The 18,562-nt window shown below is 37.3% G+C and overlaps 2 protein-coding genes across 5 annotated transcripts; both read right to left on the bottom strand.

Moving 5' to 3' along the window:
* Positions 1-393: 393 nt before the first annotated feature.
* pde6gb (phosphodiesterase 6G, cGMP-specific, rod, gamma, paralog b) lies at positions 394-4,500 on the bottom strand. The gene is made up of 4 exons (XM_079801557.1): positions 4,390-4,500; positions 2,573-2,774; positions 2,287-2,327; positions 394-2,030 (listed from the first exon to the last, which is right to left on the bottom strand). Exons 2-4 carry the CDS (start codon positions 2,716-2,718, stop codon positions 1,954-1,956), a joined length of 264 nt encoding a protein of 87 aa, XP_079657683.1. The 5' UTR covers positions 2,719-2,774; positions 4,390-4,500; the 3' UTR covers positions 394-1,953.
* Positions 4,501-9,210: 4,710 nt separating this feature from the next.
* oxld1 (oxidoreductase-like domain containing 1) lies at positions 9,211-15,849 on the bottom strand. Of its 4 annotated transcripts, none has more exons than XM_079845884.1 (5): positions 15,646-15,849; positions 14,897-15,211; positions 14,662-14,783; positions 13,414-13,470; positions 11,126-12,685 (listed from the first exon to the last, which is right to left on the bottom strand). In XM_079845884.1, the coding sequence occupies exons 3-5, from the start codon at positions 14,680-14,682 to the stop codon at positions 12,317-12,319; spliced, it is 447 nt and encodes a 148-aa protein (XP_079702010.1). In that variant the 5' UTR covers positions 14,683-14,783; positions 14,897-15,211; positions 15,646-15,849; the 3' UTR covers positions 11,126-12,316. The 4 variants fall into 4 exon arrangements, with proteins under 4 accessions (XP_079702012.1, XP_079702010.1, XP_079702011.1 ...); XM_079845885.1 differs by having other exon boundaries at positions 14,662-14,778; positions 14,897-14,975; positions 15,646-15,840; XM_079845883.1 differs by lacking the exons at positions 14,662-14,783; positions 14,897-15,211 and having other exon boundaries at positions 15,646-15,840.
* Positions 15,850-18,562: the final 2,713 nt, after the last annotated feature.

Here is an 18,562-nt window from a genome sequence, read left to right as displayed (position 1 = left end):
CTGGATCCAGTAAAAAGTAGAAATCAAAACTAAGCAAAAATATTATATTTCAGCACTCACTTAAACTGCAATTAATACAGTTTAATGACATTGCTAATATTTTTATTAATTTATATATTTTATTTTATATTTATTATACACGTTTATTTTTTATATTTTATTCAAAAAGTGGATTCTTTACTTTTAAGTTAATGCATTATATTTTATATATATATATATATATATATATATATATATATATATATATATATATATATATATATATATATATATATATATATATATATATATATATATATATATATATATATATATATATATATATATATATATATATATATCTTTGTACTAGTCTATTGATTATATCCAAATATTTTGTAATATTATTTTTTACAAAATCAGCTGCTTATTTATTTCCCAACCCACGGACTATTACACTGATATCAGAAGCATGAAAAAAAAAACAAGCAAATCATTTTTTTTTTCTTTTTTTTTTCAAGCTTTATTTTGATCTCATCCTGTAGAGAGAAAACTTAACTTTAGTCACTGATGTAGTCAAACCTCAAACATCTGCAAAATACAGGCCAAAACAACACAGGAGAACTTCACTCACAACTTGAGGATTCAGGAGGACACAATCTTAATACATAAGGATCTGTGTGAGAATTAACATATGTTCATGCTTGTGCAAACCCCTTTTTTATAGTATAGAATTTACTTTGGATATATCATTTATATTTGGATAAATGAGGAGCTGACTGTGTGGGAAATGGGCTTTTTCTACTAGAATTACAGTGTGACTAAACGAATGGTTGAACAAATCAATGAATGAACATAAAACATAACGGTGAAAGAGCATGCAACAAACATTAACATAGGGAAATAAACACATACTTGACACAATGACAAAAAAAAAGTGAAATGCAAATTATTGGCTAGAAAATCATAAATCTATGAAAAATACAGGACATTTAAATGGAGCTTAGATCAAATTATAATGAATTATAATATACAATGAAAAGTAATGAATACATTACTAGTAAAGCTAATGGGACACAATGATAAAGAGGGATGTGATGATTATGATGATGATGATGAAAAAAAAAAAACTATGGATGAAGGACACAAGACATGACAGCCCAACACTGCTCCCTAACAGTCGCCTGAGAGACTTACTGAAACTGAGAATCATATCCCAAAATGAATTCTAATGATACAGTTGTGCCTGTATGTGTTAATGTATGCATGTATTGAATGGAGGTGTTGCAAAAGCCAATGTGATATTTAAAAATGTAACTGTTCCTGAGGGTATCCTTACACCGAATATACAGACATTAAAATTGTAGAAGGGAGTGAAAAGGTTGAAATGCCAAAATCTGCATTTATTACCCAACTGGGTAGCCTGATGGGGAAAGAGTGGGCTGAAATAAAGTTTTGGTGGTCTAACTGAAGCGCCTGTGTTTCATCTCTACAGGACTTTGACCTTTTCTTATGAACTCGGCGGAGGTGGACATGAAGAGGCACCGAGGCACGTGAAATGAGAAGCCAGGCATTTCACGGGTACGTCTCTTGTTTTGACTCACTCTGAGGCTGTCTTGCTTGCGTATGTTTCGTGTTCCAGAAGAAAACAGAGGGAGAGTAGAAGAGAGCAAAGAAAAGGAGCAGCAGTTGTTCTAGGCAAACGGAACGCGATCTGACGGGATCATATAGACTTTTCTGTTCTATAGTTTGAGCAGAACATGTTCTCGGACTGCAAGAAAGAAGAGAAACCGGAGGGATGTATAGTCAGACTTTTTTTTTTTGTAGACATTTTTTTTTTCTTCGTTTTTCCATTTTTATAAATGTTGCTCTTTTGTGTGTTTATTCTGTTATAAAAGATGGAATGGTCCACTTGGAGACGGAGGCAGGTGGTTTGGAGACCATGACAGGGAGGATGATGGGAAGGTGAAGGGCTCAGATGATACCATACTGAGCCAACTCGTGAAGCTCCAGATGGTTGAAGGCCTCCCAGGGGCAGATGACAGTGATGTCTGCGGGTAGAAACACAGCAACATGAGTTCATCTATCATCCAAAGGGTTAACTTAAGCAGCTTGAAAGCCAGGTAGCATTCACGTCTGTTTAATAATGTCATAATGTCATTGATGATGCTCGGTATGAGAGGCTTGTCTGACATACATGCACCGTCTGATCAGACTAACCCTGTCAGACAAGGGCGGCTTAGGATAGATGGTAGGTGTCATAATGGCAAAACACGTGAGGAAAAATGCGAAGCAGATTATGCTTACCAGTGCCTAAACCTTCCATGCCAGGGATGTCATCTCCAAAACTGTAAATAAAATAAAATAATAAAATATAAATAAAATAAATTAAAAAGTCCAATTAATCAGACATATTCAATTTAACTAAATTAGATTCCATTTTTAATATATTTTTTTAAATAGTCATTTTGTAGAATTATTCAATAGTATTATCATTTTTATTATCATTACTTTAGTGTAATAAAACATGACTGAAGTGTGAAATAACACAAAGCCATTATCATAAAGTCATGATTTTGACAGTGCAACTTACCCTTGGATCCCCTTCTTTGGTGGCTTGCTCTTGAATTGGCGAGTCTGCCTCTGCTTGAACTTAGGTGGTCCTTTGCGTGGTGTGGCTGGACCACCAGTGACACGGGTGGCTGATTTGATCTCTGTTTTGGGCGGCTCAAGATTCATGGTTGTTGGTCACTGTTGGTCTCTTCTCTTTGTATTCACTCCTCCGTGATGCAGTACTGATGTAAAAAATATAAAAAAAAACTGGAGTGAGTTTATGGTCACACCCAATGACACATTGATTTTTCTGTAAAATGGATTTTGGCTTAATTCTGGAAAGGACAACAGAGTTTACTGGCTCATATGGAACTTTAAACACATGTATTTAATTTATTTTTTTAAAATACACATTAGGCCAGGAAAGTTAGACTAATTACAAGGTCAAACTGGCACCTAATGAACATCTATGGCAGAAAACTTTACCCATAATCCTCTTACTGATGAGTAATACGCAAATCCAAATACATATTCCGCTCTAATTGAATGTCTATCATGGCCCATGTTCCCTGAAATGAGCTCTGGGAATGAGTGATGGGTAGGGTGACCCATTTTGTGTAATCCAGAGCTTGGATTAATAAATACCCCCCCCCCCCCTCCTCTCCCCCTCCCAATGGTGGCAATCTGCACTTGGGTTAATCTTATTAGAGAAGGGATAACACCAAACATGCTGAGCAAACAGAAAGGATAAGAGTCAAAATATGACCTTCAGGTATATTCCTCAAAGGGTGATTAATTTTTTGTATCATGAATTCTATTAAAATCATATTCATAATCACATAATATTTATGGTAAATGGTAAATGGACTGCATTTATATAGCGCTTTTTAACAGACCAATGGCCATCCAAAGCGCTTTACACATTGCCTCACATTCACCCATTCACACACCGACGGCGGTGTCAGCCATGCAAGGCGCCATCCAGCTCGTCGGGAGCAGCCGGGGTTAGGTGTCTTGCTCATGGACACCTCGACACTTGGTCAGGTGGAACCGAGGATCGAACCACCAACCTTCCGGTTTGTAGACAACCTACATGAACCACTGAACCACTGCCGCCCCTTTATAATAATATGTGCAATGGTTTGTATACATATTTTGCAAAAATCTTAAATATGAGTATTCAGTGTATACAATTAGCAAATTATTATTATTAATTGTATGCATATATATATATATATATATATATATATATATATATATATATATATATATATATATATATATATATATATATATATATATATATATATATATATATATATATATATATATATATAGGCATACAATTAATAATAATAATTTACTAATTGTATGCACTGAATACTCGTATATAATGTAATAATATTATTAATAATAATCACCATCATCATAACTTATAACTTACAAAAATTATATTTTTGAATGCATATGATACTTTACAGATTAAATTATTAAACAGCTTTCTTGAATATTTTATTCTGTTTGGTCAACTCTGACATTCTGTGACCAAATATTTTAACATAATGACCAATAAACTGTATAAGTTATTGTCCTAGGCAACCTTTCATGTCCATTTCGTAATGAAATCATTTAATCTCAAATCAATATGTCATACCGTTTATTTATTTATTCAATAAGTAGCCATATAATAAGCAGGATAATATACAGTCGGCTGGTCATTATCACAATAAAACCCTTCAAGACACATAATATATTTTTTTGACAGATTGTATCATGTCAACTACATTACTTTACAACAGAATATTATTACAGAACTCTTCCCTTATTGATGATTAAATATTCAAAGGTTCTACTCACCGGTTGATTGACAGGCTGTTGACTGGGTGCAGCTGCAGCACCGTTCCCCTTATGTATCTCTCTCCTGAGGAGGAGTGGATGTCGACGCTCGGCTTTCCTTGGGAGCGGTGCAGGGTTTACAGGTCTTTTATACTCTCTAGCCCCCTCAGAAGATTAGGAGAGGGACGCCTCCCGCCCCTGATCCCCTCGACTGCAGATGTACACAATGTGTGTGTGTGTGTGTGTGTTTAATGGGGCAAGTGTGAATTTTTGTAACACCATGTGCTTTTAGCAACTTGTTTATGTCCTTTTGATTTTATACATCATAAAACAACATATACCCATAATAAATTGCATATAAAATGGCCTCAAACTGTATTTGGACACATTAAATATCTCAATATCATTACATTTGATGAGGCCACTTTATATAGGCCTAGTAAAAGTATACTGAATCAAATAAAAAGTGCTTGTTTAACAGAAATATTTTTTTTTATACAAAGCTGACCCGCTGCCTTTATAATGATTAATAATATGATAAATATAATATAATATAACATAATATAATATTTGTTTTGATTTATTTTATTTAAATTAACTATACATATCATGTTATAAATGAATGAATTATAAGAATTTATGCATAACATAAATATATTTCAAATTAATAAACTGTATTTCTATATAATACTGGTCAAATGCTTATTTTATATTGCCCACTGTATATATAATGTTTTTGAACTAAATCTGCACAAATGTAGTGCTTGCAGAATTTAGTTAGTACATGTAAATAAAATAAAATAAATAAATAAAAGAAAGGCGACAGGCAGAATCTTTCTAGAATGGGTTAATTCTGCTTGAGACTGGATTTGCTGATCAAATAACATTGGATATCATAATGGAAATATCCAGAAACGGAGAGCGTTCTTCTAGGGTTTGTTTGTTCTACAACTTTCTATTGTTACGTAGCAGGCTCACTGTGGGGGTCTACATTAGCGACTCATCCTGTAGTCTTTATTGCATTTTCAGCAAATGACTCCTGCCAATGAGCAAAAAATACCTATTTCACACATATGATGTTTTATTAACAAAGTTCAGGAGGAGCACGTTCAGTTAATCAACTCAATTGACGGTAAGAGGTATATATACAGCAGGCTTACTTACCTCTGCTCCCCATCTCCTCACTTCTAACTATTCATATCCCAAACTGGGATGAAGGGAGTTCTTTGGGTTCAGGCTCGGAGCCCTCCCAGCACGCCAAATACGCATAACCTTTACTCTATTTAATTATATGAGTGTGAACTCGTCAAGCTTTATTTTGAGACTACATTCAGAACAGCACAAAAACAATTACTGCTGAAGACACTAGATTAAAGGTTGGAGGTTTAATTAGCTGATTACATGATGGTCTAGATCTGAAGTCAGGATTACAGGCATCTGGCCATCTGTATTGCTCTGGTAATGAGAGTCTTTGTTATTGACAGGCTGTTGTCAGTTAAATAATATGAAATCTGTGATTAAGATTAACTCAGAGTCTTTTGTTGTACGTTACTATGGGTGGGTAAATGTAGTTAACTTTTTAACACTTTAACATTTTGCAAGATATCTCATTGTTGAGTTGGTTTGTATGATAAAATACAGAAACCAAAATAATTGTTGACAGATAACTATTAGATATATCAAATCTTTGTAGGAGGGGGGAAAAAAGCTAATTAGATGCGTTAAAAAAGGGATGTATGGGTCATTGGTTGCTCATTCTTGTATTTGGGTCAGAATTTGCCCCCACAACCTCAGCGCAAGGTCATGGGGTCGAACGTGCCCCTGGCTCCGTCTGGGAGTAATGAGATATGAAGACTCACTGAAGAGACACAATAGAGGAATCGATCAATTATATACAAAGCCAGTGGGTTACTGGAGTCCATGCTCTGATAATTGATAACTAGCTAGGGAGATTACTGTGATGACCCAGCTCAAACAATAAACCTGTGACCAAACACTTATCCCTGGTAGTTATCTGAACCATTTAAACAATCGTAACACTGACCCTTTGATTTGATGTTACAGGTGTATTATTAGTTTTAAAATGGAATATCTGGAATTTAAAATGTATCATATATATATATATATATATATATATATATATATATATATATATATATATATATATATATATATATATATATATATATATATATATATATATATATATATATATATATATATATATATATATATATATATATATATATATATATATATATATATATACAGGGAGTGCAGAATTATTAGGGACATTGATTTTCTGATCATATTTTTTTTCCAGGCACATTTGACCAATTCCAAACCACAGTAATCCTAATAACTACTATTGATTTAGTATTTAATAATGTATAAGTGATATATAATTGTTCATGAAGGCTGGAAATGAAAATCACCTTATATTCAGGTGTGCAGAATTATTAGGCATGTTTTCTTTTACAGATAAATTGAGCCAAAAAAGAGATTTAACTCAGACTGAAAAGTCAAAAAGTATTAAATGCCCATGAGAAGGATGCAATACTAATGCAATACTAGACATTGCAGTTAAGGCATGACCATTGGACAGTGAAATGCTCGTTGGGTCAGCAGGGTCAGACAAAAACATGTGGTGAAGAAAAGACACCTGTTAACTGCAAAATAATTAAGAATTAAGGTGAAGAATTAAGGGTGAAACCATCAGGAACCCTTTAGTCTCCAGCGCCACCATTTTCCAGAGCAGTACGTTTTGGGAGTTCATTTTAGTCCATCCTGAAGTCCGTTTTGCAGAGATGGACTAAAAATTAACTCCCAAAACGTACTGCCAGATTCTGGAAGATGAATTCTTCAAACAGTGGTACTAGAGGATGTGGTGCTGGTCCTTCAAGAGTCACTCTCAACCTATCTGTCCATAAAGCCTATAAAAAAACCTTCTTCATGTATTTTACAACACTTCAGCTTGTGATTCTTATCTAGTGGGGGTCATTTTTTAGGATTCTTTACCTAACTGAAGTCTCTGAGATCCTGACACCTTGCACTTCTGCAGACTCCAGGTAGGTTGCAGCTCTGGAAAATGGTGGCGCTGGAGACTAAAGGGTTCCTGATGGTTTCACCCTTAATTCTTCACCTTAATTCTTAATTCTTTTGCAGTTAACAGGTGTCTTTTCTTCACCACCTGTTTTTGTCTGACCCTGCTGACCCAACGAGCATTTCACTGTCCAATGGTCATGCCTTAACTGCAATGTCTAGTATTGCATTAGTATTGCATCCTTCTCATGGACATTTAATACTTTTTGACTTTTCAGTCTGAGTTAAATCTCTTTTTTGGCTCAATTTATCTGTAAAAGAAAACATGCCTAATAATTCTGCACACCTGAATATAAGGTGATTTTCATTTCCAGCCTTCATGAACAATTATATATCACTTATACATTATTAAATACTAAATCAATAGTAGTTATTAGGATTACTGTGGTTTGGAATTGGTCAAATGTGCCTGGAAAAAAAATATGATCAGAAAATCAACGTGCCTAATAATTCTACACTCCCTGTATATATATATATATATATATATATATATATATATATATATATATATATAGAGAGAGAGAGAGAGAGAGAGAGAGAGAGAGAGAGAGAGAGAGAGAGAGAGAGAGAGGACTCCACTAGACCCCTGAAGGTGTGCTGTGGTATATGGCCCCAAGATGTTAGCAGCAGATCCTTTAAGTCCTGTAAGTTGTGAGGTGGGCCCTCCATGGATTGGACTTGTTTGTTCAGCTCATCCCACAGATGCTCGATTGGATTGAGCTCTTGGGAATGTGGAGGCCAAGTCAACACCTTAAACTTGTTATGCTCTTCAAACTATTCCTGAACCATGTTTGCTTTGTGGCAGGGCGCATTATCCTGCTGAAAGAGGCCACAGCCAGCAGGGAATACCGTTTCCATGAAAGGGTGTACATGGTCTGCAACAATGCTTAAGTAGGGGGTACGTATCAAAGTAACATCCACATGGATGGCAAGACCCAAGGTTTCCCAGCAGAACATTGCCCAAAGCATCACACTGCCTCCGCTGGCTTGCCTTCTTCCCCTAGTGCATCCTGCTCCCCAGGTAAGCGATGCACACACACTCGGCCAGCCATGTAAAAGAAAATGTGATTTATCAGGCCACCTTCTTCCATTGCTCCGTGGTCCAGTTCTGATGCTCACGTGCCCTCTGTGTGTGTGTGTGTGTGTATATATATATATATATATATATATATATATATATATATATATATATATATATATATATATATATATATATATATATATATATATATATATATATATATATATACATATACATACATATACACACATATACAATGGGCAAATGAGCACAATTGATCGAATTTGTAATCGGGATTACAATTATGGGTGCCACAATTATGTAATCGTTCAATAAAATGTAATCACAATTACAAAAAAAAGTTTTTACCCTATGGTTTTTATTTTTAGTATAACATTATAATACCATGCATATTTTTACTTATATGTATATTTGACTTTTGAGGCTTAATTCTATAGAATAACCGTAATTAATAATCGCAATTACAATTTTAAGGGAATAATCGACAATTATGATTTTTTGTCATAATCGTGCAGCCATTATATACTGGACCATTATATATATACAGTTCTTATGCTCACATGCCCATTGTATGTGTGTGTGTGTATAAAATATATATATATTTATACACATATACATATACACACATACAGTGGGCACGTGAGCATTAGAACTGGACCATAATATACATATATATATACATACACACACACTTTATTCATATAACAGAGGACTATTTTATGTTTTTCTGCTCAATTATATTCAGAGTCAAAGAGTAAGAAAACATCTCAAACTTCACCATCATTAATGACCTCCATGAAACAGTGTCACATTGTCTTCTGTAGCCTACATCTTGTTCACAGAATATTTATACACGTCATTCATCACAAATCCTTCAAGCAGCTGGATCACAGCCCTGGGCCCGGCACACGGCATCAAGCCTTCATTTGCTGACTCACAGGTACTCAGATCAGAATGACTGTCGTCAAAGAAACCACTCATACAAATGCCGGCCAATGCCATGAACAATCTATGCTGCTAGGCAACCTTGGTGACTGAGCCAGTCAATGTGGGTTCTAATGCCAGAGAGCTGATCAGACAAGGAAACGTATGACCTTTAAATCAGCATTTGGATCATAAAGTATTTTTTATTGGAAGAGTTTAGATGTGATTCTACAGTCCCTGACAAAAGTCTTGTCGCTTGTGTACAAATTGACCTGAAGTGCCGCTGAAATATATTTCTAATCAAGATTGTTTTTACAAGAAATGGCTCATTTGAATCCCAACAGCTTTTGTAATAATGTTTCAGTGCAAAAACAAAACTGTCAAAAAGTATTCTAATATTCACAGCTTGGTAAAGCCCATTGAGTAAATTTTTGCAAAGACATAAGTGTTGTCGACTTGTCATATGAGCTTCACCTGTGACTAATAATGGATCAATTAGGTCTCAGGTGTGTATAAAAAAACCCCCAGTACACTAGACCTTCACATCAATTGCAACTAGACCTCTGCAAGATTCACCCTAAGACTAAAGTTTTCATTATCAAGAGGCTGAAGACCAGATCCACTGCTAAAATGTCAGACACCTTCAATGTGTCTCAGCGTCAAGTACAGAGGATAAAAAAAAGATTTGAAGAGACTGGAGTTTTTGACAAGCCCAGGTCAGGCAGACCCCGCAAGACAACTGCTCGAGAGGACCGTTTGTTGGCTCGAAAATCCAAGGCCAGCCCATTTTCCACTCCATGAGACCTGGTCACCTGAAGTCCCTGTGTCAACCAGAACAGTTTGTCGGATTCTGTCTCGAAATGGCCTCCATGGTCGAATCAGTGCCCAGAAGCCAGCACTAAACAAAAGACAATTGAAAAACTGTGTGGCATTTGCCAAGGCCCACAGCCTGCTAAAAGGATGGACGCTGGAAAAGTGGCAGAAGGTGGATTTTTCAGATGAATCTTCTGTTGAATTAAACAACAGTCGCCGCAAATATTGCAGGAGATCTACTGGAGCCCGCATGGATCTGAGATTCACCTAGAAAACAGTGAAGTTTGGTGGCGGAAAAATCATGGTCTGGGGTTACATCCAGTATGGGGGTGTGCAAGAGATCTGCAGGGTGGAAAGCAACATCAAAAGTCTAAAATACCAAGAAATCTTAGCTACCTCTTATATTCCCAACCATAAAAGAGGCCAAATTCTGCAGCAGGGTGGTGCTCCATCGCATACTTCCATCTCCACATCAAAGTTCCTCAAGGCGAAGATCAAAATGCTCCAGGATTGGCCAGCCCAGTCACCAGACATGAACATCATTGAGCATAATGTGGGGTAGGATGAAAGAGGAAGCATGGAAGACGAAACCAAAGAATATTGATGAACTCTGGGAGGCATGCAAGACTGATTTCTTTGCTATTCCTGATGACTTCATCAATAAATTGTATGAATCCTTGCCAAACCGCATGGATGCAGTCCTTCAAGCTCGTGGAAGTCATACAAGATATTACATTTGGATCTCACAGCACCACTATTTAATTTGCTAACATATTTTTGTATTTGCAGTAAATTTGTTCAATTTCTGGATAGGCGACAACTTTTGTCTTGCCAAAATTTGACCTTTCATTAAATGATAAATCTTTTTTCAGTGAAACTAATTTATTTCAGTGCATTAAACATCATTTGGGATGGTTTTAGCTTTTCATATGAGCTATTTCTAACACCAATTGATTAATTAAAAGTCAGGTTAATAGCAGGTGTTTCTACAAAATAGATAAGCGACAAGACTTTTATCAGGGACTGTATATAGATAAAGACCGACTCTTAAGAAGTTGAACATTAAAGGCCTTTTGTTATCTCTCTTTGTAGTCATTCTTCAAGAAAACATTTGGACAAAAAAAGACAAGATAACAACTGAACCTACACAAATTATTTTGCTTACATGCCTTGGTTTTTATTATTGTGTCATCTATAAACTGTCCTGAGTGGTAAATCTGGCCAATCTGGCCACCCCCCCCCCCCCCCCATAAAAAGCCTTATTTCAAATAAATGCACACTTTCCACAAGCACATATCAGAATGATTTCTGACAGATCATGTGACACTGAAGACTGGCGTAATGACGCTGAAAATCCAGCTTTGCCATCACGGGAATACATTTATTTTTAAAATATATTAAAACAGCTCTTTTAAATTATAACAATATATCACAACATTACTCGTTTTACTGTATTTCTCAAATAAATGGCGTCTTGGGGAGCAACAGAGACTTCTTTCAAAAACATCACAAAATCTTTCAAAGAAGTAGTGATACGTACGAAATTGTGCACGTTCTCCTATTATATCTATGGCATTTTAAAGCAAATCTATAAAATAGGCTACATAACATCATTCACCACAAGTGAACATATCAAAAAACATGCTTCTTTAGATAAGGTCATGGGTGTAGTCTGACATCTGTCAGTTCTGAACATGCCCTTAAAAATTCACCACACTTTTGCCCTTAAAAATTCACCACACTTTTATACATGTATATTTCCATTATAATTAAATGCACTATATATTCTGTGAAAAGTCCAATACTGTACTGCAAAACATCGAAATGCATTATGATAATGAGAGTTTTTGGGGAAGGGCTTAACTGTATGCATGTAAAGAGGTCTAAAGATTAGGATTTATTGTCTTGCAATACACAAATATATTTTTCCTACTGATTTTGAGGTGAAATATGACCCGGACATGTTCTTGACAGATTTAGTGAGACTCACCCATTCAAAATGTGCAATTAGTTGCTGCTATGAAACACTCTGAATTCTCAATAAATATCCACCCAAGTTCACAGTCATCAAAGCTTCTTCAGTAACTTGATCTCCATTTTTAGATAAGCCTTTAGGTTGTCATCGAGAACATTCTCCTCAATGGCCTCCAAAGCTCTCTCTCCACCATCGCTGTAATACTTCAGCAGTTTTTCAGCATGTTCGATCCACACACAGTTATGACAGCCGCTCATGCAGCAGTGGGAGGGTGGCGATGGAGGGCCCTCGTCCGCAGGTCCTGACACAGTCGCTGTGTGGTTTACACTGCTGACAGAGGAGGAAGAGTCTGGCCTTGAACACTGCAGTTTACAGGCAGGATAGTGCAAAGTTCTGTTCTGAGAGAGCACGGTCCAGTGACAGGGGCTGGTCTTGAAGAGAGCCATGTAGCAGGTGTACAGCTGTAGAAAAGTGTAAAAAAAATAGATTGATGCAGATTATGGGGGAATTTAAGTGTGGACAAGTGACCGTGTTTACATTTGAACAGCCTCTTCTTCCTTCCATTCCCTTGAAAATGCTATGGGGATAACATACATAATATGAAATGTAGAGACAAATTATTTATATATACACACTCACCTAAAGGATTATTAGGAACACCTGTTCAATTTCTCATTAATGCAATTATCTAATCAACCAATCACATGGCAGTTGCTTTAATGCAGTTAGGGGTCAAGACAATCTCCTGAACTCCAAACCGAATGTCAGAATGGGAAAGAAAGGTGATTTAAGCAATTTTGAGCGTGGCATGGTTGTTGGTGCCAGACGGGCCGGTCTGAGTATTTCACAATCTGCTCAGTTACTGGGATTTTCACGCACAACCATTTCTAGGGTTTACAAAGAATGGTGTGAAAAGGGAAAAACATCCAGTATGCGGCAGTCCTGTGGGCGAAAATGCCTTGTTGAGGCTAGAGGTCCGAGGAGAATGGGCCGACTGATTCAAGCTGATAGAAGAGCAACTTTGACTGAAATAACCACTCGTTACAACCGAGGTATGCAGCAAAGCATTTGTGAAGCCACAACACGCACAACCTTGAGGCGGATGGGCTACAACAGCAGAAGACCCTACCGGGTACCACTCATCTCCACTACAAATAGGAAAAAGAGGCTACAATTTGCACAAGCTCACCAAAATTGGACAGTTGAAGACTGGAAAAATGTTGCCTGGTCTGATGAGTCTTGATTTCTGTTGAGACATTCAGATGGTAGAGTCAGAATTTGGCGTAAACAGAATGAGAACATGGATCCATCATGCCTTGTTACCACTGTGCAGGCTGGTGGTGGTGTAATGGTGTGGGGGATGTTTTCTTGGCACACTTTAGGCCCCTTAGTGCCGATTGGGCATCGTTTAAATGCCACGGCCTACCTGAGCATTGTTTCTGACCATGTCCATCCCTTTATGACCACCATGTACCCATCCTCTGATGGCTACTTCCAGCAGGATAATGCACCATGTCACAAAGCTCGAATCATTTCAAATTGGTTTCTTGAACATGACAATGAGTTCACTGTACTAAAATGGCCCCCACAGTCACCAGATCTCAACCCAATAGAGCATCTTTGGGATGTGGTGGAACGGGAGCTTCGTGCCCTGGATGTGCATCCCACAAATCTCCATCAACTACAAGATGCTATCCTATCAATATGGGCCAACATTTCTAAAGAATGCTTTCAGCACCTTGTTGAATCAATGCCACATAGAATTAAGGCAGTTCTGAAGGCGAAAGGGGGTCAAACACAGTATTAGTATGGTGTTCCTAATAATCCTTTAGGTGAGTGTATAAATATATATATATACATATATATATACACACATTACACACACACACACAATATATTGCCAAAAGTTTTGGGATGCCTGCCTTTACATGCACATTAACTTTAATGCTTTATCCGTAGGGTTTAATATGGAGTTGGCCCACCCTTTGCAGCTATAACAGCTTCAACTCTTCTGGGAATGCTTTCCACACGGATTAGGAGTGTGTTTATCGGAATTTTTTCTTCAAGAAGCACATTTATGGGGTCAGTCGCTGATGTTGGACGAGAAGGCCTGGCTCGTAGTCTCAGCTCGAATTCATCCCAAAGGTGTTCTAGCGGGCTGAGGTCAGGACTCTGTGCAGGCCAGTCAATTTTCTCCACACCAAACTCGCTCATCCGTGTCTTTATGGATCTTGCATTGTGCACTGGTGCGCAGTCATGTTGGAACAGGAAGGGGCCATCCCCAAACTGTTCCCACAAAGTTGGGAGCATGAAATTGTCCAAAATGTCTTGGTATGCTAACGCATTAAGAGTTCCTTTCACTGGAACTAAGGGGCCATGCTTAACCACTGAAAAACATCCCCCCAACACCATAATTCCCCCCCTCCATCAAACGTACCGTTCTCCTGGCAATACTCATCCATCGGATTGCCAGACAGAGAAGCGTGATTCGTCATTCCAGAGAACACGTCTCCGCTGCTCTAGAGTCCAGTGGCGGCGTGCTTTACACCACTGACTGCACTATGGGAAGAAGGCAAGCCGGCAGAGGCAGTGTGATGCATTCGTCAATGTTCTGTTGGGAAACCGTGGGTCCTGCCATACATGTGGATGTTACTTTGAAACGTACCACCTACCTAAGCATTGTTGAAGACCATGTACACCCTTTCATGGAAACGGTATTCCCTGTGGCCTAATTCATCAGGATAACGTGCCCTGCCACAAAGCAAAAATGGTTCAGGAATGGTTTGAGGAGCACAACGAGTTTGAAGTGTTGACTTGGCCTCCAAACCAATTGAGCATCTGGATGAGCTGAACAAATGTCTGATCCATGGAGGCCCCACCTCGCATTTTACAGGACTTAAAGGATATGCTGCTAACATCTTGGTGCCAGATACATAAGCACACCTTCAGGGGTCTAGCGGAGTCCATGCCTCAACTCCCGGTCAGGGCTGTTTAGCAGCAAAAGGGGACCAACACAATATTAGGAAGGTGCTCCTAATGTTATGCCTGATCGGTGTATGTGTGTAAAAATTTTATAAAAAAAGAAAAAAATATATAAACGTATGCTACATATATTATTTATATTTTGATATTTTAATTTAAAAAAATGTTGTTTTATATTGTGGCCTAAGTGTATGATAAAAATATTATTTAATAAAATGTTAGCTTATAGAATGATTATATGGTGGATATTATTTCTCGTGTAATTCAAGGGACAGTTACCTTACCAAATGTTGAGAAAAACCCTTTTTAACATTTCAGTCAATCAATACCCTAAATAAACTTCAACGTATTGCATTTTGCTGTTAGCAATTTGATCTGATTTGTATTTTATATCACATTATAGCTGATAAAGAATATGTTTATAGAATTTTAAACCCACCCTTTGTAAACAAGCATTGAATGAAGGCATCGCAGGAGTAGATGGCAGCTCACACAGTCTATTCAGGAAGCTCCATATTTTCCATATGATTCAGCGTTTTTGCTTCAAAATAACTGAAATAATAACAACATTCACAACGTAGCGTTTCAACAGGACGCATCCATTTTTGAATCATGTGTGACCTCTATTGTGAGTGACGGCTATGGCGAATCTAGTTAGCCAATCAGACTAAAGAGAGACAATTATTTGAACCAATTAGAAGTTGAGAGAGATTCTCGGAGGCGGGGCTTACAGAGGGTGCAAACAGGCTGTACTACCAAGTATAGCCGTTAGATGTCAGAAATGGACTATAATCTATCACTTGTCATGCTGAAAATGTGAAGGCAGTGGCACCATTGCCTTTCACATCAACAAGATGATATATCTTGATGTTGTAATAAGATACAAAATAACAAAAAAATGCACCACCGCTACTTCTACTACTACTACTACTACTAATAATAATACTACTACTAGGCTGCTGCTACTACTACTACTACAAATGATGATGATGATGATGATTGGTGTTAATTGATGATAACACAAATAAATAGTTAAATAAATACAATTTAGATATTATAGTGAAAGAAATACTCTAGTTGTATTAATGTAAATAGTGAATGTTTGTGATGTTAACTGCGTGTTAAGCCTATTTGTATTAATGCCGTGAGTGTGAGAAACACAACAACATTGCGATTACTGTGTTTTGTTCAAGTCTACCTTTATTTAATTTAGCTGTTTTTATTAACTTTTGATGGTCAATTGTGCCTACATCATTAATATTGAATTATAGGCATTACATTACCAGTTTTATGACAGACCAAGGAAAATAGCTTTAAAGTAAATATATTAAAAGTAGCTTTAAAGGTCCCATGGCATGAAATTTTGTGGCATGAGGTATTTCAACATTAATATGAGTTCCCCTAGCCTGAATATTGTCCCCAAGTGGATAGAAATGTTGATCGGTGTAAACCCGAGTTCTGGCTGTCTTTCTCTGCCTTTGAGAAAATGACAGGCCAGACGAGCCAATCCTGAAGTCTCCTGGTTTGACGTCCAAGCAGGAACGGTTTTCTCCCTTTCCTCCGCCCAGAGAATCTGGCACGCCCATGCAAACGCTCGAGAGATCATGGGTTGTGAACGAGTGAATAGGCCTTTATCACACTTCCTATTTCCGGTAAGTGAAGCAGTGCACCTCTACTTCCGGTCCCATCGCGACTCAATCAAAACGCGGGTGTAACTGCAGCGATCCCGTGCTCTAATACTAAATAGTGACATCCTTACCTCAGATTTGAACATTTCCTGACACTAAAAGAATAGAGGAGAGCATGGGTGAGACTGATATGGTGGGATGAAGTTGTATGTTTGTGTGTTGTAGGCCTATGCATTTCCAAACTGCGGATGTTTACGTGTCTCATATCGTCAGCCTGCTGAAATGTTCCCATCCCAATGTGCATTCTGAATAATAAATAAATTTCAGTCCAGTGATTGTCTTCTCATTAACAGTGTTTCTCTTACTAATCATATTTCATACCTGTTGTTACATGTTTTAATTAATTTGACTGATAAACACCCTTACGAAAGTTAACCATGGTTTTATTATAGTAAGAATGTAGTAACCATGTTTTTTTTTCGTGGATTGACTACCATTTGTATTAGTTTTACTAAAAAATACCATGATAAACTACAATAACCATGTTTTATTTTATTTGTAATAAAAACCATGGTTAATTTTCTTGTAATAAATAGATGAATGAATGCGCGGTAACTGCCTTAAAGAAAGTAAACAATGTTAAGCATTTAATTAATCTTAAACAGTAATACGTTAATAGCGTGACTGAATTTTGGCATAAATGTGTGAATTACATATACTGTAGGCTACAGTGAAATGATTGTCACTGAAAAGTGACAGAACAATGACTAAAATATTAATACAAATCAATATGTTCATTCAGATCTTATTCGTCAGGTCTCACACACACTTAATCGCGGACACTATTTAGACGTGCACTGAGTCACTGACACCGTGTGGTGAAATAATCACGTATGTTTACGACCCTCGGCTTATGTCGGATTAAAAAACGACAAGTTCAACAGAGTTTGGAAAATCCTGTACACAGTAATGATCAGTTTATCTCTTCTCCTGTCTCGGAAAATGTCCGGATTTTTAAATCATCCTCCAGATGCTTATTTTAATGGTCGTTTGTTCAGCTAGGTGTTCACAGCACATTGAAAACATGCATAACCGGAAGAATCAGCACACTGCTTCGACGCGCACTTCCGGTATTCAATTCCTCTGTGATAAAGGCCTATGCTGGCAGTTTCTTAGTGTTTGGATGTACAAATGAAAACAGAAGTCTTTTTTCAGTTCCTTCTGATCTATGATCAGTGATTTCTTATGTGTAGCTAATTATTTATTATTCGTGCACACACTGCGGCTTCTCTCTCTCCAGACAGAACGGTGTTTTCGTGTTTTCTATCTTGTGAGTCAGTGTTTTTGTCCGTCCTCGTCGCGTCTATCTGTTCTTAAATGTGCATACAGTCGGGAGTTTCTGCTTAACATCGGCAGAGCCACATCTTTAGAGATAAACCTCACGCACGCCGAAGCTCGGCCTTCAACATCCCCGACCCCCAGTACTGCATCTGGCCCACAGCGGAGGCACCAAACGCGGCGTGAGATTTAGCAGAAGGGGGGTAAGCGTGAGGGTATCCGGCTAGGCTAGCCAGCTATTCCCACAATAAACTGGATTACATTCGATTACTGCTGTTGTGTCTTTGTTTGCGCTGTGTAAGTTACTCAATGCGCGTCACTGACGCTTTTCATATGATTGGAACATATCTAGAAATAATGCTTTAATCAAACTTACTAACTCGTTCATCT

This window comes from Gobio gobio, assembly GCF_949357685.1.
Source record: "Gobio gobio genome assembly, chromosome: 20".
NCBI lineage: Eukaryota > Metazoa > Chordata > Actinopteri > Cypriniformes > Gobionidae > Gobio > Gobio gobio.
This window is presented reverse-complemented; position numbering and strand designations above follow the sequence as displayed.